Genomic DNA, 21,734 nt, shown 5'->3' on the forward strand with positions numbered 1-21,734 from the left:
ACATCAGTCTGTAAGGCTTTATTAATTTATTAGACTCTACTCTTCATCATCAGCATCAGCATCTGGACGGCTAATACAAACAGTCCCAGGTGCGACCGTTAGGCCACGCCCACACCGTCAGGTGAGGTCAGTAAGGCACATTCTGGGTTACTGTGTTACAGGATGCGTGTGTGTGTGTGTGTGTCTGTGTGTGTGAGTGATCAGGGGTCACAGTGGGTCCAGCCTGACCCATGGTGAGGGCGGAGCCCGCTGATCCTGAGCTACAGTTCAAATTGATGAAGCAACTCCTTCCTCAGCAGCCACACTGAAACACATCATCGGGACACCTTGGACGATTACTTTGCAGCACAAATCACAACAGTCGCCTCCGAGTGCTTCACACGGTGGGACAGTGGGGAGGAAAAACTCCCTTTAAACAGGAAGTAACCTCCTCGGGGTGGGAGGGGCTCTCAAAGAAGGAGTTTCAAACCATCAGCTCTGACTCGTCCATCGGTTTCTGACAACACCTCTGCTGCCTGGAGCTGAGCTGCTGACTCCACCCATCATCCTCACTGTCCTCCACACCTACACACAGACACACACACACACACACACAGACACAGACACACACACACACACACACACACAGACACACACACTCGCACACAGACACACACACACACACACACACACAGACACACACACACACACTCGCACACACAGACACACACACACACACACAGACACACTCGCACACAGACACACTCGCACACACAGACACACACACACACACAGACACACACACTCGCACACACAGACACACACACACACACAGACACACACACTCGCACACAGACACACTCGCACACAGACACACACACTCGCACACAGACACACACACTCGCACACACAGAAACACACACTCGCACACAGACACACACACACACACACACGCACACAGACACACACAGACACACTCACTCACACACACACAGACACACACTCGCACACAGAGCACAGCCTCACATTTTTGGAGATATTTCGTTACATCTTTTCACAGGACACACTGTCAATCTGACACGTTGATACAATGTAAAGTAAGCAGCTTGTACAACAGTGCACATTTGGTGTCACCTCTAAATAACTCCACCCACAGCCATTAGTGACTGAATCCCTGGGAAACAAAAGTGAGTACAGCCATAGGTGAAGATGTCCAAACTGAGCCCGATTAGCCATTTTCCCTCCCTGGTGTCACGTGACTCGCCAACACTCTGAAACTGAGCTGCAGCACGGTGGTCGAGACCATCCAGCAGTTTAACAGGACATGGTCGACAAAAGAAGCTGAGTGCACGTGCTCAGTGTCATATCCAGAGGTTGTCTTTGAAAACAGGTATGAGTGCTGCCAGCATTGGTGCAGAGGCGTGGAGGGTCAGCCTGTCAGTGCTCAGACCAACCATGTCTCCAAACCCTACTGAGCATCTGTGGGGCATCCTCAAATGGAAGGTGGAGGAGTGCAAGGTCTAACATCCACCAGCTCCATGATGTCATCGGAGTGGGAGAGGATTCAGCGGCACTCTGTGGAGCTCCAGTGAACTCCATGACCAACAGAGTTGAGGCAGTGTTGGAAAATAATGGTGGCCAAACATAATACTTTTGGCCACAGTTTGGACATTTTCACCTCGGGTCTTCTCTCTTTTGTTACCTACAACGTTGTCCCATGAAAGGAGCTAACACAACATTTACAGAAATGTCAGGGTGTGCTCACTTTTGTCAGATGCTGTAAGTACTTGCACACACACACACACACACACACACAGAAACACACACCTTTCATCAGTACACAGTACCACAAATACTGCAGTTCAACAGTACTACAGGTACATGAAGGAGGACGAGCAGGAGGGCACAGCGAGTGTCTCTGAAGCATCAGCTGATCAGAAAACGCAGGAGCCGGAACGCCGTGCTGTTAACCCTGACATGACGGCACGTGTGAGTGTGTTAGTGTGTGTGTGTGTTAGTGTGTGTGTTATTGAGTGTGCATGCTGTGGGTCAGCGCCCTCAGCGTGTGGTTCTCTCTCTCCAGTTGCCGGTTCCTCTCCTGCAGCTCTCTGATTTGTTCTCTCAGAAGCTCCACCTCCTCCCTCACCGCCAGCATCAGGTGACTCTTCACCAGGTCCTACACACACACACACGTGATGTGCATAAATAAACTAGCCAATCATAAAGCCCGTCCTACAGAGGGAGCATTGTGTGATTAACAGCATCATCAGCATAGAGGAGACCTCCTGCTCATATGTCCTCACTGAGAGACGTTTGTAACCACAGAACGGTGTCACATTTATGGTCGTCAGCAGCAGGGACAGATCTGAACAGCTCTACATGCATACTTGGAATGTATGCATTCAACCTCAGATTGAGGACAAACTGAGCCAGGACCGACCTGACGGAGGACCACCATCAGAGTTGGCTCAGAAACCTTTACAGCTGTTGTTTAACCACTGCTGACTGTCTCTCAGTCAGGACCCTCTCACACAACAGATCCTTAACCTCAGGAGTCAGGTTATCCTCGTTTAAATCAAGGTGAAATCAAATAACTACAGAACTGAAATATCTACACAGGAACAGAGTCACAGACAAACTCTCTCTCACTGCAAAGAGTAAATATACAACTAGAAAAACAACAGACGACTTGATGTCTTCATGACAGAATCTACCAGCAACAGATACAAAGGTTTATAGATCGACGCCTGATAGACGACTAGAAACGTAGAAACAGGACTCACCATGGCCTGCTCAATTTTGTTGTCGATGGCGATCAAACTGGTACTGGAACTACTGCAAGACACAGAGAGACAGACAGGTGAGAGACAGGCAGGTGAGACAGACAGGTGAGACAGACAGGTGAGAGACAGGCAGGTGAGAGACAGGCAGGTGAGACAGGCAGGTGAGACATACAGGTGAGAGACAGGCAGGTGAGAGACAGGCAGGTGAGACAGGCAGGTGAGACATACAGGTGAGAGACAGGAAGGTGAGACATACAGGTGAGAGACAGGCAGGTGAGAGACAGGCAGGTGAGACAGGCAGGTGAGACATACAGGTGAGAGACAGGAAGGTGAGACATACAGGTGAGAGACAGGAAGGTGAGAGACAGACAGGTGAGACATACAGGTGACAGACAGGCAGGTGAGAGACAGGCAGGTGAGAGACAGGCAGGTGAGACATACAGGTGAGAGACAGGCAGGTGAGACAGACAGGTGAGACAGACAGGTGAGAAACAGGCAGGTGAGAGACAGCTGAGAGACAGGCAGGCGAGAGACAGGCAGGTGAGACACAGGCAGGTGAGAAAGACAGGTGAAACATACAGGTGAGAGACATGCAGGTGAGACAGACAGGTGAGACAGACAGGCAGGTGAGATAGACAGGTGAGAAAGACAGGCAGGTGAGACAGACAGGTGAGAGACAGGCATGTGAGACAGACAGGTGAGACAGACAGGCAGGTGAGACAGACAGGTGAGACAGACAGGCAGGTGAGACAGACAGGTGATAAACAGGCAAGTGAGACAGACAGGTGAGAGACAGGCAGGTGAGACAGACACGTGAGAGAGAGACAGACAGACAGTTGAGAGACTGACAGGTGAGAGACAGGCAGGTGAGGCAGACAGGTGAGAGACAGGCAGGTGATAGACAGGCAAGTGAGAGACAGGCAGGTGAGACAGACACGTGAGAGAGAGACAGACAGACAGTTGAGAGACTGACAGGTGAGAGACAGGCATGTGAGACAGACAGGTGATAAACAGGCAAGTGAGACAGGCAGGTGAGAGACAGGCAGGTGAGAGAAAGGCAGGTGAGACAGACAGGTGAGAGACACACAGGTGAGAGACAGGCAGGTGAGACACACAGGTGAGAGACAGGCAGGTGAGAAAGACAGGCAGGTGAGATAGACAGGTGATAGACAGGCAAGTGAGACAGACAGGTGAAAGACAGGCAGGTGAGAGACAGGCATGTGAGACAGACAGGCATGTGAGAGACGGGCCTGTGAGACAGACAGGTGAGAGACAGGCAGGTGAAGCAGACAGGTGACAGACAGGCAGGTGACAGACAGGCAAATGAGAGACAGGCAGGTGAGAGACAGACAGGCAGGTGAGACAGGCAGGTGAGAGAAAGGCAGGTGAGACAGACAGGTGAGAGACACACAGGTGAGAGAGACAGGCAGGTGAGACACACAGGTGAGAGGCAGACAGCTGAGAAAGACAGACAGGTGAGATAGACAGGTGATAGACAGGCAGGTGAGAGAGACACGTGAGAGAGAGACAGGTGAGAGAGAGGCATGTGAGACAGACAGGCAGGTGAGAGACAGGCCTGTGAGACAGACAGGTGAGAGACAGGCAGGTGAGGCAGGCAAGTGAGAGACAGGCAGGTGAGAGACAGACAGGTGAGAAAGACAGGTGAGAGACAGACAGGTGAGAAAGACAGGTGAGAGACAGGCAGGTGAGAGACTGACAGGTGAGAGACAGGCAGGTGAAAGACAGACAGGTGAGAGACAGACAGGTGAGAGACAGGCAAGTGAGGCAGACAGGTGAGAGACAGGCAGGTGAGAGACAGACAGGTGAGAGACAGGCAGGTGAGAGACAGACAGGTGAGAAATAGGCAGGTGAGACAGACAGGTGATAGACAGGCAGGTGGGAGACAGGCAGGTGAGAGACAGACAGGTGAGAGACAGGCAGGTGAGAGACAGGCAGGTGAGAGACAGGCCTGTGAGACAGACAGGTGAGAGACAGGCAGGTGAGAGACAGGCAGGTGAGACAGACAGGTGAGAGACAGGCAGGCAAGACAGACAAGTGAAAGACAGAAAGGTGAGAGACAAGCATGTGAGACAGACAGGTGAGAGACAGACAGGTGATAGACAGGAAGGTGAGACAGACAGGTGATAGACAGAAAGGTGAGAGACAGGCAGGTGAGACAGACAGGTGAGAGACAGACAGGTGATAGACAGGCAAGTGAGACAGACAGGTGACAGACAGGCGAGAGACAGGCAGGTGAGAGACAGGCAGGCGAGACAGACAAGTGAAAGACAGAAAGGTGAGAGACAAGCATGTGAGACAGACAGGTGAGAGACAGACAGGTGATAGACAGGAAGGTGAGACAGACAGGTGATAGACAGAAAGGTGAGAGACAGGCAGGTGAGACAGACAGGTGAGAGACAGACAGGTGATAGACAGGCAAGTGAGACAGACAGGTGACAGACAGGCGAGAGACAGACAGGTGAGAGACAGGCAGGTGAGACAGACATGTGAGAGACAGACAGGTGATAGACAGGCAAGTGAGACAGACAGGTGAGAGACAGGCAGGTGAGAGACAGGCCTGTGAGACAGACAGGTGAGAGACATACAGGTGAGAGACAGGCAGGTGAGACAGACAGGTGAGAGACATACAGGTGAGAGACAGGCAGGTGAGACAGACAGGTGAGAGACAGGCAGCTGAGACAGGCAGGTGAGAAAGGCAGGTGACTCTCTGATAGGTGACTTTGAGACAGGTGAATGACCGTTATCAGCACCTTTATCCACATCTGCACTAGAGATGGCACGATACCACTTTTTTATGTCCGATACCGATATCATAAATTTGGATATCTGTCGATACCGATATGAATCCGATATAGTGTTTTTTAATCAACAAAACTGTTTTTTAAATATCTTGCTGCATTTTGTATAAGTTCATACTCAAGTTTAAAACAACAACTACACTAAAGCTATTCTGTTATACCTGTATGCAAAAAAAAATATTTCATAGTTCAGCAATACTGATCAATCTAATAAACTTAGACCTACACCATCCTCCCTATTCTGGTATTTTAAAGAGTACTTAGCGTAAATATTAAGCAACCTAACTAATAGGGTTCCAACTCCCAGCAACAAAAATAAATAAATAAAAAATAGGGAACCACCCCTCACGCGCCACCTCATGATGCTTAATCGACGTAATCAACCTTAATTTGATGCAGTGTGAAAAAAATGCACAGAAATCAATTATTTTTCAAGAAATATTAAATAGATTCAACATCTTTCTTCAACAAAATTGCAGACTGCACAGATGGTACCTTCCCAAAGTAAAAAGTACTATAGCTTACTAGGGTATATATATTAGACTTAATAGTTACTATATACAGTAATTGACTTCTATTCATTTTACATCAAATTAAAACTTTGGGTGTCAGATAATTATTTATTAAAAGCTCGACATTTTAAATGAGAATAAGAAAGAAAAGTATGTCCATCGAAAGCATACTAACGTACTGCATAGGCATATGGTACGCTAGCTGCACAGTGGCTCAGAGGAAAGCACTCCAGGGAGTAATCAACGCTGCCCAAAGGACAATCGGCTGCCCTCTCCTCAAACTGAAAGACCTACACAGTTCCCGCTGCCTCAAAAGAGCCCATAACATCATAAAGGACACCTCACACCCTGGACACTCCATGTTCGAACTGCTGCCTTCAGGTAAACGGTATAGAACAACATACACAAGGACTAACAGACTCAAACACAGTTTCTACCCAATTGCAATATCATGTCTCAATGCTACTAAAAGTAGATGACTCTCATTGCCCCTGTTGTCATTTGTGCCCTTGATGTTGGAATGCTTTCAGACATGTTTTGTTGGATGCGCTAACAAATTGACTGAGTGATTGATTGTTTGAGTGATATATCAACTAGGTCGTATGTTGAGTGTCTGTATGGGGCCTTAGGCCTGGATTGCTTGGGTGTATTTACTGTATGAGAATACTGTATTTTATATGTATTTCTATCTTTTATATCATATCTATTATAGTTTTTAAGTATTTATCTTTCGTGATGTTGCACTGACCGGAGACATCTTTCAATTTCATTGTACTTGTGACAATGACAATAAAGAATATTCATTCATTCATTCATTATTCATTCATTAATGCCCTATCGGCCCCCCTGGCTAAACTTTGCTAGATCCACCCCTGCACAGTTACCAGCGTCAGCTACGTAGAAAAAGATCCTCGAGTAGAAAGTAATATTAAATACATTCTAACAACAGCTGATCAAGCTTAAACGTGCTGCTGTTGTTCAGCCGCTGGTTTCCTCTTTCTGGTGCAAAGTGGGCCAAAAACAAACCAGAGACACGGACTCGCGACAGAAAAGCCGATCAGCTGATCATTAAGCAGTTTCATGATTGAAGCAGCAGCAGGAGAGGCAGTCGCTCCATATATCAGTTGTTAAGCTTAACGTGGGAATGCTTTACAAACATTCAGAGATGGACTTACACACTTGCTTTACTTCTCTCGGGATAACTTTGTCGGAGATGAAATGCCAGGTTGCTAGCGAAGCTCCACATGCTATCCAGACCACCGACAGGTCCCGCATGCCACAGCCGCTCTATCACGTGATGCATACTGCTCCGACATGCTAACGTTCTGAGGTGAGTTACGGCGTGTTGCAAGTTTTGTGAGGTACTTTCGTGATATTTAATGGATCGGATTACATTTTTTATTTTTCTCCGATATCCGATCCAGTAATTTAGGTCAGTATCGGACCGATACCGATACGTAATATCGGATCGGTCCATCTCTAATCTGCACAGATGTTCTTCTCACCTGTTATTACTTTATCTAACCATGAACAAACCCACTGAAATGATAAATCTCCATTACGACGGTGCCCTGGACAGGTACTATCACATATTTATTATTTTGCAGGTGAATCTGAACCCCGCCCGGGTTACCGTGGTTACCTGTTGCAGAACAGCAGCAGAGCCATCATAGTGGCCTCAGAGCCCTGCCCGGTGGGTGAAGCCCTGGCAGGAACTGACCAATGAGGATGCGGGGCAGTGTGACGCAGAGGATTCTGGGGTCGCTGGGATGGCTGTGGTTGATTGGTGGATCGGTGGCGGGCCTCTGTGACAGGCTGAGCTCTGGAGGGAGGGGTCAGGGACCTCTGAGTCACCCGTGGTTTGAGTTCTTGGATCGATGTCCTAGAACTTGGCCAGGACTCCCTGACAGCTGAGCCACGACCTTTGACCTTTGTATGATCCCGTAAGACAACTGGAGGCTCCAGTTGCTTAGCAACAAGCTGCAGAGTCCTGGGAGGAAGGGGCGGAGTCGAAGGGAGACGGCGCTGAGGACGTGTTTGACAGGTCCTCTTCTTCTCACCTACAAACATCTTCAGCTGATGGAGGCCCACTGAAACACCAGCCAATCAGAACTCAGCTACATATTTTACAGTCCAATCACAGCACTCTGAAAAAAAAACCCAGTCCAATCACAGCACAGCACAACAGGAAACATCCAGTGAGAACTTCACCACAGAGCACCAACTAATCACAGCACACCATCAGAGCAAACTCCAATCAGCTTAATGTAATCGTAATACCTCTGACTCCGCCTTCCCAGGTGGCCCCTGATTGGCTGCCTCCTTGTGAGCTCACAGGTGTGTAAATGTCAGCAGCTGTATCCAGATGTTGTCTTCAGACTAAGGTGCGTCCAGACTTCAGATCTTCATGTTCTCTGTCACTCCCACACATCTCTGCTCTCTGATTGGCTGCTGCCTGCCAGCTCCTGCCCACTCACGGTCTCAGCCAATGGCAAGGCAGCAGCAGCATTCTTCTCCCGCCCACTCGCAGACAGAGGCCCATTGATTCAGACGGAGGGACCATGGAAACGACCAACTGCCTGCTCATTACTGGAACTAATCAGTAATCACTCACTGGTATTGATCAGTAATTAATTCCTGATTACTGATATTGATCGCTGACATTTCTGTGGTTGGTTTCCAGGCGTTTTGGTCCATTAGTTGTCTTTAATGTCAGTTTGACTCTCAGGTGTTTTATTGGCTGTTACCTGAAACTGTATGACATCACCGCCCTCTAAGACGCACGCAGTTCAAACAGGGTGGACTTTTATTGTGAAAGTCCGGGTTCATCATTCAATCAATCAACCTGATCAATCACAAACAAACCAAACACTGAAAACTAATCAGCTGACCTCTGAGAAGCATCCTGACTCCTCCCACTGAGCAGTGACATCACAAACACCTGTTAAACACACTCACCTGGCGTCCCCCGGCAGGTCGAACATGGTGCGGTCCAGGCTGAAGCCTGACGGCGTCTGAGCGGGGGTCAGAGGGGGTTGGTACAGTCCAGCAGGGGGGGAGCCAGGCTGAGAGTGAGACAGCCTGAGGACAGACTGACAGGTGAGACACAGGTGTGAGTGACTGTCGTAAAAACAACGAGCAATGTTCTAACATTAAAGATTCATTTTATATACCAGCGGGTTTCCTCAGTGATGTCATGATGATGTCACATGTTGCGCTGATGTCACTGCTGCACGTACATGTTTTTATTATTCCAATGACCTGATCAACAATCAGCTCGATCAGCTGCAGCTGTGACATCACAAGCAGCTGACGCCCTAGCCCCACCTCTGTTAGCAGCTGCACCGCCCCCTAGTGTGTCAGGGGTGAAACTGCAGAGCAGAACAGGTGCTGCTAACTCAGCTACGTCGCAAACGAGAAGGCGTGCAGCTAACAGCCTCCACCTGTGCAGAGATCACGCCTGAGTCAGGCAGTAGGACACGTGTGTGTGCGTGTATACTTGTCTAAATGTCTTTGTGGGAACCAAATGCTTCACAAAGGAGTAGGGATATGGCTGCTGATTGGTGGGTTTTCTCTTTACATTTGAACATAAAGCCCACTGTGGTTGTGCTTTGGAGTTAAATGAGGTTCTGGTCAGGCCCGGGTTAGTCCAGATTAGGTCTGGGCTAGTCCGGGTTAGTCCAGATTAGGTCGTTTCTGAGGGTTAGGGTAAGAGGCTAGCAAAAATATTATGTCAGATTGATGTCCTCACTAAGGCATTAAAACGAGTGTCTGTGTGTGTGTTTACCCGTCCTGAGGCGTCCACATCCAGCCGCAGAGGAGTTGGGGCGAAGCGTGGGCGGGGTGAAGGTGGTGGAGGGGTGGAGCCTAAGCCCTGCTCGACCACAAGGCGTGACTCCTTGTGGTCGAGCAGCCGGACATTAGCTGGCGTTTGGTGCGTGGGTGAAGGCGGGCCGCTGTGCAGCACGTGCTGAGCCAGCATATGGGTGTTGTCCTGAGAGTGGACTCCACCCCACTCGCTTTCCCGGCCAATCATCTCCAGGGACTCCAAGGAGTGGGCGTGTCTCATGCTGTCCATTACCCGCCTGAACCCCGGGCCTTCCTGCCGCTCTGTGAACTCTGTGCACATCCATCGCCCGCGACGATACGATTCACCCCGGCCTCCGCCGCCGGCTCCGCTCACTAGTCTCACCACCCTGAACCTGGAGGAAGACCCCGCCCCCTGCCCGCCATCGAGGGAGACGTACTTCCTCTTCAGAGAGGGTGTGGTTGGCTGGGAGGAGCTTCCCTGAGGGCTGCAGAGGGGGGACTGCAGAGAGACCTCTGATTGGATGATGGGCAGGACAGCGCTAGGAGACAATTGGTCTGCTGGACTCTGGTTCACCTCTGAAGTCACGCTGGTGATCTGAAAGCCACTCCTCTTTTTACCACCACTCATTCTCACGCACACACTCCACAGGCTCACTGACACACAGCAGAGTACACCAGTTAATGTGGTTTATGGGGACATTTCAGAGACACAAGCTTAAAAAATTAAACACAATTAAGAATAAACATGGATTTTTGATCTACAGAGGAGGAGCTTAGGGGTCAAAGTTCAGCTTTAACCACAGTCCAGTGTGAAGACACCTGACAGGTACGCCTCCTAACATTCACTGCTGTTTATGTCCAAACAGGACACACTGAGCATGTGCACGTGTGTTGATCCGCATCCTGGGGACGTAGCCTCACAATAAACGCAGGTGGTCTACATCAGTGGACTAAGTCGTCAGATGCACAGACCTCTGGTACGTCCACATAAAGCACAAAAACTAACACACACAATACACTCGAAGTCCTCAGAGAAGCATGTACACACCCAGGTCCCCGTAGAGCACAAAAACCAACACAGTGTGTGGAGGCAGAGGTCCGAGTAAAAGCAGTAACGTGTCTCACCCCTCGTGCAGTCTGTCTGTCCAGAAGAGTGCACCGCCCTGCAGATCCCACTCTGCTTCTTCTCTATTTCCTGTTCACTCCACCCTGCTCAGCTGTGTTGCTTCAGACTGTTGCACAACATGACTGTGTGTGTGTGTGTGTGTGTGTGTGTGTGTGTGTGTGTGTGTGTGTGTGTGTGTTTTTTTTTAGGTTCTGCAGGGTTTAACCCTTCACTCTCCGGGTCAGGTGAGGCACTCGGAGTTCTCAGAGCTGTGCTGTGATTGGCTAGCTGAGTTAAGGTGGACCACGTGATAATGATGATGTTGGTTTCTGAACATGAAGGTGTGTCCACAGACTTTTGGTCACTTTGCTAACTGACCCTCAAAGCCTGAAACACCGCTTCAACAAAACTTTGAGCTTTAATAAAACTGTAATAAAACATAAATTACAGCTTTTGTAAACAAAGTTATTTATTTTTGGTTGTATGTAAGAAACAGTGAGACCAGCTCCCACCTGTTTTGTTTTGATTGCACTTCCTGTGTTTCACTTACATTTTTACTTCATAACATAAAGCCATATTTGTTTTTGCTGAGCAGTCTAATTCTGCTGTTGTGTCGTCAGAATCTGACTGTACTCCAGATGATACTAGTTACTGGAGATCTCAGCATACGAGTATCTCATGGTGCAGACGGTTCTGCAGGGACGATAACTTAAAAAACAGCTTTAATGGTGATGTTCACCCTGCCTGGGATAAAGTTACCGAGGCCCCGACCTGGAGCCAGACCTGCGAGGGTGCCCGAGTGCGAGAGTCTGGGGGTCGGGCCTTAGTCCGTTAGGGCCCGGCCGGGCACAGCCAAAAAAGGTAAAAAGAGGCCCACCACCCGCAGGAGGCATCGTAGGGGTCGGGTGCAACGTGTGTCAGGCAGCCCTGGTGGGCCGAACCCCGGCTACCAAGACTAGTAACTGGGACGTGGAATGTCACCTCCCTGGTGGGAAGCAGTTAAGTGTGACTGTCGTCTGCACTTATTCGCGGGACAACGGTTCTGAGTACCCAGCTTTCCTTGAGTCCCCGGGTGGGGCGCTGGAGGGTTCCCCACCTGGGGACCCTGTTGTCCTGCTGGGAGACGTCAGCGCTCATATGGACAACGACAGCGAGACCTGGAGGGGTGTGGTTAGGAGGAACGGCCTCCTGGATCTGAACCCGAGCGGTGCTGAGTTGTTGGTCTTCTGTGGAAACCACAGCGTGTCCATAACGAACACCGTGTCCGAACCTAAAGGTGTCCTGTAGCACCAGCGCACCCTGAGCCACAGGTCGATGAAGGTCAACGACGACCTGTGTCAGCAGAGCTGCATGTTCTGGACACGGTGGAGGGAGGAGCTGACGTGTGTCTTTGTGTGTCTGTCAAACGTGTGTTTGTAAAACATGTTTGGATTTTAACAAAAGTTACGTAAAGTTTACTTCTCAGTAAACACTCACGGTCACGCGCTGAGCCGAGGCGCGCTCCCGCCGCCGTCACTGGTTCAGATCCGGATAAGCAACCGGTGACGTCACAATCGGTCCATTGTGTTCCGATGGGGTGAAAACTTCAGGGCGCATGCGCGGTAGCACGGCCCGACCGTGGAGCGTGCAGGAAGTTTACGGAGTCAGAAGTTGGGGACTCTTCCTCCTCTTCCTCCTCCTCTCCTCGCGCTGTTTCAGGAGCGAGACTCTTCTGAGGTGCAGCTTCACCTCTTCCTCCTCTTCTTCTGTAAACAAACACCCTGCGCTCCGTCACTGCACGCTCCTCCTCTTCCTCTCCATCCTAACAGCGTGCGCGTCTCTGTACCAGCTCGTGAACGCGCAGCCAGGTCCGGGTCCGATCCGGATCACGTCCGAGCACCGACGTGCGCGTGCACGACAGACTCTGACAGAGTTAGCGCCTGCGCAGTGGGGAGAGAGGAGGGGTCTTTACCGTAAACGTGTTGTCAATAAAGTTTGGTTCAAAGTGCACACACGTGTGTCTTTAAAGGTGAAAGCGAGCGTTACTGAGCAGCCTGCGTGTCGGCACTGACCTCTGACCGGATTCAGCTCAGCTCATAAATATTATAATGAACAATAATATAAATCATACAAGTATTAGAGTTCAGATCAGCGTGCTGTCGAAGGAACCCTCTGAAGCTCCTGCGTTCAAATTATTTCACTATTCCTCTGCAATCACAGCCTCACTGTACACATGCATTTAGCCAAAGCTGGCGCTGTGAGCAGATGTCTTTGTGTAGCTGAGGAGGAAACAGACAAAGCAGATTTTCCTGGCCTGGCGTTTTATAGCAGATACCTGCTTGCAGTCGATCAAACAGGAAGGGTGGAGATAATTAGGTAGGACTGCTGGGTCCACAGACGTTACCGTCACGGTTTAACGACTGGGAGCCTGAAGGCCTGCAGCACATAGCTGATTATTGGTACTGAAAGCTGTAGATAAAGAACTCATGATGATGTTCTTCCAACGTGAAGCGTTGTTTTCTTTTTCTGCTGCTTCAGTGAATTTTTGTCCGGAGGGATGAAACCTGTGATACCTCTGCTCTCAGCAGCATGTGCGTGCACGTGCCGTCGGACCTCTGCTTTCTGTTGACACGCTTTCGTGGAATCCAATTACCAGAATTTATTGAATATTGCATCATTCAAATCAGATCAATGTGAATCGTGAAGTGTATTTATTTATGTCTCCGGTAACCTCGGCTCTCTGGGGGAAATTCACAGGTCAGAAGATCCCCATGAGCGTCCCCTCTCAACATAACCTGCTGCCGAGCAGACGCTCAGCATCAGTCACAGCTCATGGCTGTAGCTCAGGTTAGAGCAGAGCTACTAACCGGAGGGCTCGTGGTTCGACCCTCGTCTGCTCCAGCCCGCATGCAAAACATCCTCGAGTAAGACTGTAACCTCATGTTGCTCTCTGACGCATCCATCGGAGTATGACTGTGGGTGAATTGTGTAAATCGCTAGGAGTGCTCGAAGCAGGAAAGTGCAAAATAAGAACCAGTCCATTTACCTGTGATCCTATTACATGATTTATTGCACATAAACCCACGAGAGTAGTCTTTATGACACCCTTAAACGTACCATGAAAGCTCCATTAGCATTAACGTTAGCAAAGCCCATTACAGGCAGATTCCTGCAAGTGTTTCCTTATGACCTGAATGCTTCCCACTGTGTGTTAGCTCCTATTTAAATGCATGGCTCCTCCCAGCACTGTTAGCTTTTGCTATTGTAATCAGTGCTTCCTGATAGCAGCTTTGGAATTTCCAATTTAAGTCAACAGGCTCTGCAAGCAGATCCAACTCATAGTGAAATCACATGCAAGTCACACACAGGTCAGGTGTTTACATGAATGTAGTTCATAGTTCAATGTTCACGCGCTCCATCAGATGAAGGCGAGGTGCTGGTCGTCAGCAAGGCCGTAGCTGCGTTTGTGTTGCTCGAAGAGCTCAGCGAGATTCTGCAGGTAGACTTTATGAAGACTCTCGATGTCCTCGCTGCTGGGACTCGGAGTCTGGACCACTGGGATGGGCTTCCCCACTGAGGGCAGAGGCAGAGAGAGGCATGAGGCTGACAGCAGTGTTGGAATTGATTTTTTATATCGTCCTTTATGCTTAGAAACATACATCACTCGTATGCTGATAACAATCAGATCCTTGTTAGGTCTGATGAGATTCTGTGTGCACTTGTGTACCACGAGACGAGGAAGCAGCCTCGACGTTATCATTTCCATCAGAGCTTTAGAAACTGTCCTGACCTTTAGATGCTCATCTGACACATGACCTATTGCAACCTCCTGTTCTGATCATTTAGCGAGACGCCTACTCTGCTGTCCTGCAGACACACAGTTTAAGTGCATTGAAAGGTCGCATGTCTATCTATGGAACAGCTGCACCCACGCACACAGACTGCAGACACTGATGTTGTTCAGGTATACCTGCTTAACAATGCCACATGTATTTGTAATTGCATATTCAATTAGGACAGGTGAAGGCCTGGGCTGACGTCCCTCGCTAACAAGGACAAAGAGCTCCGTCTTGTCGGTTTGGTTGTGCAGTTTGGGCTTGTGTTCCAGCAGCTTTGTGCCTAGATAAACCCAACAAGCAGCCAACGGGGCTGACACAGGCTGACACTGGGCCAGAGATAAAGGGTAGAGGGTGTTTAAAAACTGAGATAGGAACGGGAGCTGATACGGACTCAAAGGGACTAAAGCAGACCAACACCATCCCCTCCTAGTGCTCAGTGTGGTGTACACTTGGTTAGCTGTGGTTTAGCATTAGATGAACACCATAAAGGTCAGCAAGTCAAGTGAAGAGGCTTGATGGTCCTTTTAACCATACAGTACACAGTGAAACGACACAGTGTTCAACACAATCAACACAGGACGACATAAAGGACAAGTGTGCAACAATGGCAGGACGCGCCAGGCGCAGGACGGTGCAATAGCATCAAGTTAGCATTGAGTCAACACGGGACACAGATGGAGTTACCATTAGGCTAGCTCTGAGTCTATATTAGAGGAACGACAGTGCAACAGCATCAGGTTAGCATTATATTAGGCTGGGATAAACACTGAGTCAGGGTCGGGTTGAAGCTGTGTGCTCGTACCGATGGTGCGTATGGGCTTCCTGTAGGGTATCAGGCCGAAGCTGTACTGGAAAACTCCTCGGGCATGAAACAAAGGCATGGCTATTCCCATGATGCTCTGCAGTCGGTTCTGTAGACACAGGATAACACACTGGTATCCCATAATAGCCACACAGTCATTTCAAGCAGCTGTAAAAGTGCAGCGATGAATAGATTATATTCAGTGTATCAGCTTTGTGGCCGCTGAGAGGCTGCTATAGGGTCAATCAGAGCTGTGGTAAATGATTGTAGAAGGTTGTGAGGGCCCCCCTGTGGTTCCTTTATCTAGCAGGTTACCCTGAAGCGTCTACGGTGATGTGGGGTGTGACCTCTGACCTGCAGCCTCCTCAGAGGGGAGCCGGTCGGGTTCTCAATCTGATCAAACAGCTCGTTCTCTCCAAAGGAGAAGACGGGAACCAGCTGAGCTCTGCACACAGACAAACACAGTCAGTCAGGTGATAGTCCTGCCCCTCTCGGCCCCGCCCTCTTTACAGGCTCCACCCACCCATGTTTCAGAGCCAGTTTGATGAAGCCCTTCCTGTTTTGAACCTGAAAAACAGACGGAGACGGCGCTCGGTGAGGAAAAGCAAAATTTAAAATTTAAAATGTGGTTAGTCCAGCCTGTGACCTCTGACCTCATGTTTCACTGTGCTAATAACCCGATGATGTCACTGAGTGCGGTGTGTTTCCACACAGCTTCCTCTTTCTACATCAGTGATGTAACCGCGATGGGGCGGAGCTGCGAGTCGCGGTCACAGCAGGACTACACGTACCTGTAAGGTGAGAGCTCCGGGCCGAGCGTCCAAAGCCTCGGAAGCTCCACCCACTGCGACGACGGCCACGTTCCCTCCTTCGGGACGGCTCACCAGGTACGAGAGACTGGACTTGGAGCTGGACACCAGACCTGACAGAGACACGGGTGACAAGTGACTCCTCCCCTCACCTGTTACCATGGTTACCACAAGGCATAGAGGCCATGTAGACACCAGCGACCTACAGACTGATGAAACTGAGCTCAGACCACTCCCCCCACACCACCGTTAAAGCGCTCCGCCAAAAACCTTCCACCTGACAATCAGATCGACTTTCACCACGTTCATCGTCCAGGACAGGGCTGGGGAACTCCAGGCTTCGAGGGCCGGTGGGTCTCCACACCTGACTGGCATGAGTAGTTCATTCCCAGCCTCTGGAGAGCTTCAGTACGTGTTGAAGTCATTTAGCCTTTAAATCAGCCGTGTTTAGGGCTGCTCAATTAATCGAATTTTCAACGATCATTAAAAATGACTGAGCCAATAGCCCCTCCCTCCCGCTTTACTCTCGCGCTGCTCCGTGTGGCAAATCGAGCGCACCTCTCTGCATTTCGAACACGTGTCACAACAATTAAGAGCAGCGGTCTCCAACCTTTTTTGCGCCACGGACCGGTTTATGCCCGATAATATTTTCATGGACCGGCCTTTAAGGTGTCGCAGATAAATACAACAAAATAAAACTAGTACCGAATAAAAGATTTATTCATAACACACTTGAAAAGACCCAGGAAAACAGAGTTAACGATAAAAACGATAACAAAATAACGCTGAAAATCGATAAAAACCATACATTTCACACCTGAGCCTCAACTCTCGCGGCCCGGAACCAAACGACTTACGGACCGGTCCGAGGCCCGGGGGTTGGGGACCGCTGATTAAGAGGACCCGAGGGAAGCTCGGAAAGCTGAGCAGAAGTTATTTGGAGAGGAGAGTGACTGCTGTTGGTTGAAAAGAGAGGTAAAAACCTTCAGTGGTGTGGAAACATTGTGGGTTCAGTCAGACGTGGATCAAGTGGACACAGTGTGTAAACTTTGCTACGGTGTCGTAGCTGCAGCACAGAGCAACACTGCAAAGCTCACTAAACATAGATGTTTACATTTTTCATTCATTTTTATATTGCAAACATTTGCACTGTTATCAGTATTTGCACTATTTTATATTATTTTTTGACAATCTTTAAAGTCATTATTCAACACGTTGTTATTGTTAAATAAATATCGTCACATAATCGAGATCTCAATGTCAGTGAAAATAATCGTGATAATCATTTTTGCCATAATCGAGGAGCCCTAGCTGTGTTGGATCAAGGACACATCTAAAACCTGCAGGACCCCGGCCCTCGAGGCCTGGAGTCCCCATCGGCCCGTCATCGCTAACACTGACCTCGGGCTGGTACGGGTGTCGGCTGAAAAGGACCAAAACCATCACCCGCCCTGTCAGACTAAAGGCAGATGTTTGTTTCTTACAAGAAGAAAAAAGTACAACCAGATATCAAACAACAGAAACAGTTTACTTAGAGATAAAAACACTGACTGAATCCCTGCTGCAGCTCTTACTGATCCAGATGGAATCAACCTTCGGTCCAGAGAATACACAGGTTCACAGGTGAGACCCTGACACACCAGCTCCACCCATCACTCCATCAACACTGCGCTCGTCACACCCTCACGACGATGTTCTAAATCTCCATCCTGCAGTTCCTCATTAGACCACCAGGTGTCACATGACCCCGCTTCCTCCCTCAGGTGAGTCTGACCCGAGGTGACACAGGTGCACGCACCGAGGGGGCAACAGGAGCCGAGCCGGAGTCACACGACCAGGTGCTCGATAGCTGGGACACATCGACCCATGTGACCCTGCGTGTGGTCAGGCAGCCAATCAGAGAGCCTGTGTCAGCCTCCTCCCTGCTGACCTGCAGCCCAGAGTCCAAAGGGCTGATGGAGCAACTGAAGCCCGATGGAGACGCTGTGATGAAAGCACAGCTGGATTACAACAGCTGGAGGAGGTCACAGCGACAAAGAGTCCAAGGAGCGTAGAGTTTAAAGGAGCGTCATTAACAGAGCATGACTGTCCTCCAATCAGCACACAGACCGCTGTCACATGACCAGCACAGTTGAGCTCACAGGTCCTTACCTCCACACATGATGTATTCTCTGAAGAACGGCACTCGGAACCAGAACGGCAGCATCAGCAGGTGAGGCTTGAGTCCAGGAAACAGGTGAGAGAAACCCGTCGCCTCCGTGCAGAAGTTCCCAAACGCCCCCGCCACCAGCACACCTGAGGACAGGCACATGCATGGAGACACACACCAGGGGGCGGGACTAAAAAGGGCAGGTGTACAGGTGTGTTTGTTACCATGTGGGTGGAATCCAAAGATGTAGTTCTTCTTCGGGTCCAGGTCGACCGTCTTCAGCAGCTGCAGACAAACCAGCAGTGATCAATCACCGATCAGTGATCGATCACCGATTGATTGATCACTGATCGGTAATCAATCAGCGAACAGCAGCGCTGATCGATCGCTGATCAGTAGTGATTGATGAATGATCAGTAACCAATATTCAGGGATCGCTCACCGTCAGCGGGAAGTAGTCTCTGAAGTGCTCCCACACACTCCACCTCCTCATCCACTGTGACCTTCGACCCCCATTGGTGGGTGTGTCCCAGTCCAGCCACAGCCAGCCAGCGTAGAGCAGAGCCACCATCCACCAATCAGAGAGGGCGAGGAGGACGAAGGCCGCCAAACAGCACTGAGCTGGGAGACAGGTGAGGCAGACAGGTGAGCTGAGGCGTTCAGGTGCTCTCTGAGTGACCAGGCTGATCTACACCTAACAGGTGTGTGTGTCTAAGCTCCGCCTCTTTAAACCTTTTACCAGGTGAAAATAAAAATGAGTGTGTAACATCAGATAAACTCAAACATCACATAAAACATCCGAATACAAATGAACAGGTAGAAGTGGGAGGATCCTTTTTAACACCTGAAGCCGTGAAATCCTTCAGTTTTCCTGTGATGTGCCTCTGATTGGACAGTGAAGCCAAACGCAAACACCTGCGGAGCACAGCAGGGTCCACCTGCAGGGTCCACCTACAGGCTGCTGAGGACTCGCCTGAGAGTGACTGCAGATCAATACTACTGCACGCTGTGCTGATTAATCAACGACCCTGATCACACTGATCAATCACTGTCTCTACGTGTGTCTCGGCAGGTCACGTGACTGTACCTAGCGCCAGGAAGGAGAAGATCCACTGCACGACGGCGGCGGTCTGCAGCCTCCTCCGCAGCGGGACGTTCAGCGGGGCGAACTCGATCCTCATGCCGACTGTGGAGCTCCTCGGCCGGGTCTGCAGCTGTGCGTGCTCCCGGTGTCTGTGGAGGTGTGCGTGTGTCAGCCGTACGCGTGCTGTTGCTGCAAGCAGTAAGCGCCACTGAACTCAAAACTCTGAGGTCTCCTATCCTGCTACACTGCGCATGCGTGCTGTACACTGGGTGGTGTCCTTTTAGCCAATCGCAGCACGTGACGACACACGGCGAGAACGAGCATGTGCGGAGGCGCGTGCACGCCAGGGGGACGCTCAAAAACTTTAAATAAAGTTTATTTAAAACATGAAACGCCCTAATAATAAGTCTTTTTCTTTTTTATAACTTTACAGGGAGAAAATAAACGTTTCTAGGGTAAAGAAATAAGGAACATAGACCTTTTGACTAGTGATGGGCAGATGAAGCCCCATGAAGCACTGAAGCTTTTCATCCAATTGGTTCACCCCAACGCGAAGCTTCATGAAGCTTCATTTGCTCTAGCAGAACACCTACTGGACGTAAAAATAATAGCTGGCATGAATTTGAAGAGTGTGGCATTTTGCACACAGCCTGTAAATGTCAACAACAAAAGGAGTGTGTAAAACATGTATATTGTAGTGATGGCAGTATACTGTGTATATTTATACTGGCAGTATGGAAAATGATTATTTGGAAATGCCTAAAATGGAAATGATCATATACTGTGAGGTGAGGTGTGGACAGTGGTTGTGCTTTTGTAACATTGAGGCAAGGACAGTGATTAGTGTTTAGGGGACACATCATTGGTTTTTATTTAAAAATAACAGTTTCTCCACTGTGGCAGGTCGTAGGCGATTTCTTTTTTTTCCAAACTGTCTCTAACTCTCCATCAAACGCCCACATTTTGAATGGGGTCTGAGGGGTTTATATCTGTCATAGCTCGCGGCAAAGTTCGAACCGCTTCCTGAACCAGTCACGTGGTACAGCCGGGCAGCGAGGCTTCGGACGTCATCATTTTCAGCTCCTCCCATAAATGAAGCATGCCTCGATACGCGCTTCGCGGAAACGCCCCCTCCATTGACACACGCTTCGAAGCCTCGATACAGAACGTCACATCACTACTTTTGACACAGGCAGGAAAATTAGAATAGCAAGTATTTATAGTACAGCAGTTTTTTGGTTCATATTTGGAATAAGCTTAAGTGACTTAAAATATTGACAAAAGTAATTCAAGAAGACGGCAAACATAGGAGACGCATTCTTCCACTTACATAAATGAATAAAAACTTACGTAGCACTATTACAAAATGACAACATCTGAGATGTCAGAATCCAGATTGTCCATAAAGTAAAGAACATCCTTAGATGTGAAGGCGGGTACATTGTAGTATTAGAGGTATTAGAGATGAACTTATTATTAAATTGTTTGTCCTTTATTGCGGTGTTACCTATCGTAATGTTCTTATTAGTGAATACTTTAAGTCCTAATAATAAGTCTCTGACATCGGTGATCAATGAGGTTCATCCGGGTGAGTCAGACACGTGACCTCTCACCTCTGCACACAGGGCTGATGACGCGCACGTCAGCAGAAACTCTCCGAGTGACGTTGCTGTTACCACGGTAACGCTATTTGTTTGGTTGCCGCAACAACGCCTCCTGCTGCTGCTTCGTTTCGTTATTAGTCTTTACTGAGAGTTGTTGGTGGTTACAGATGTTTATCAATTCGCTCAGTAAACTGAAACTGGAGGATGTGACGCTTACAACAGTCTAACATGGAACGTGAACTAAGTGATTTCACGTTTCTATGGTGATCGTATCAGTTAGTGTCTTAGTGTTTGGACTCCCGATGTTACAAGATCACACGCGAGGAGAATCACTGTGAGAGGCAGACACCCGCACACACCACGTGCATGCTGCTGGTGGTTGCTGTGTTCAACCTGTCAACACAAAGAAGAAGCAGTACCGAGCTGTAATCATACTTTTCCTAGTTTCTTAAAGTCTGGG

At 49.2% G+C, this 21,734-nt stretch overlaps 2 protein-coding genes across 2 annotated transcripts; both read right to left on the reverse strand.

The window, feature by feature from the left end:
* Window positions 1–2: 2 nt before the first annotated feature.
* LOC146712213 (TSC22 domain family protein 4-like) lies at window positions 3–12,854 on the reverse strand. Its single transcript, XM_085451960.1, has 5 exons — window positions 12,485–12,854; window positions 9,881–10,557; window positions 9,052–9,185; window positions 2,763–2,814; window positions 3–2,155 (listed from the first exon to the last, which is right to left on the reverse strand). The coding sequence occupies exons 2-5, from the start codon at window positions 10,529–10,531 to the stop codon at window positions 2,006–2,008; spliced, it is 987 nt and encodes a 328-aa protein (XP_085308086.1). The 5' UTR covers window positions 10,532–10,557; window positions 12,485–12,854; the 3' UTR covers window positions 3–2,005.
* Window positions 12,855–14,034: 1,180 nt separating this feature from the next.
* On the reverse strand, window positions 14,035–19,908 carry LOC146712214 (2-acylglycerol O-acyltransferase 2-A-like). Its single transcript, XM_085451959.1, has 9 exons — window positions 19,674–19,908; window positions 19,029–19,207; window positions 18,811–18,871; window positions 18,589–18,732; window positions 16,420–16,550; window positions 16,152–16,195; window positions 15,983–16,073; window positions 15,629–15,737; window positions 14,035–14,560 (listed from the first exon to the last, which is right to left on the reverse strand). The coding sequence occupies exons 1-9, from the start codon at window positions 19,765–19,767 to the stop codon at window positions 14,406–14,408; spliced, it is 1,008 nt and encodes a 335-aa protein (XP_085308085.1). The 5' UTR covers window positions 19,768–19,908; the 3' UTR covers window positions 14,035–14,405.
* Window positions 19,909–21,734: the final 1,826 nt, after the last annotated feature.

Source organism: Copadichromis virginalis, linkage group LG3 (assembly GCF_057382275.1).
Source record: "Copadichromis virginalis isolate Kocher_CV1m ecotype Utaka linkage group LG3, C_Virginalis_male_GT1.1, whole genome shotgun sequence".
NCBI lineage: Eukaryota > Metazoa > Chordata > Actinopteri > Cichliformes > Cichlidae > Copadichromis > Copadichromis virginalis.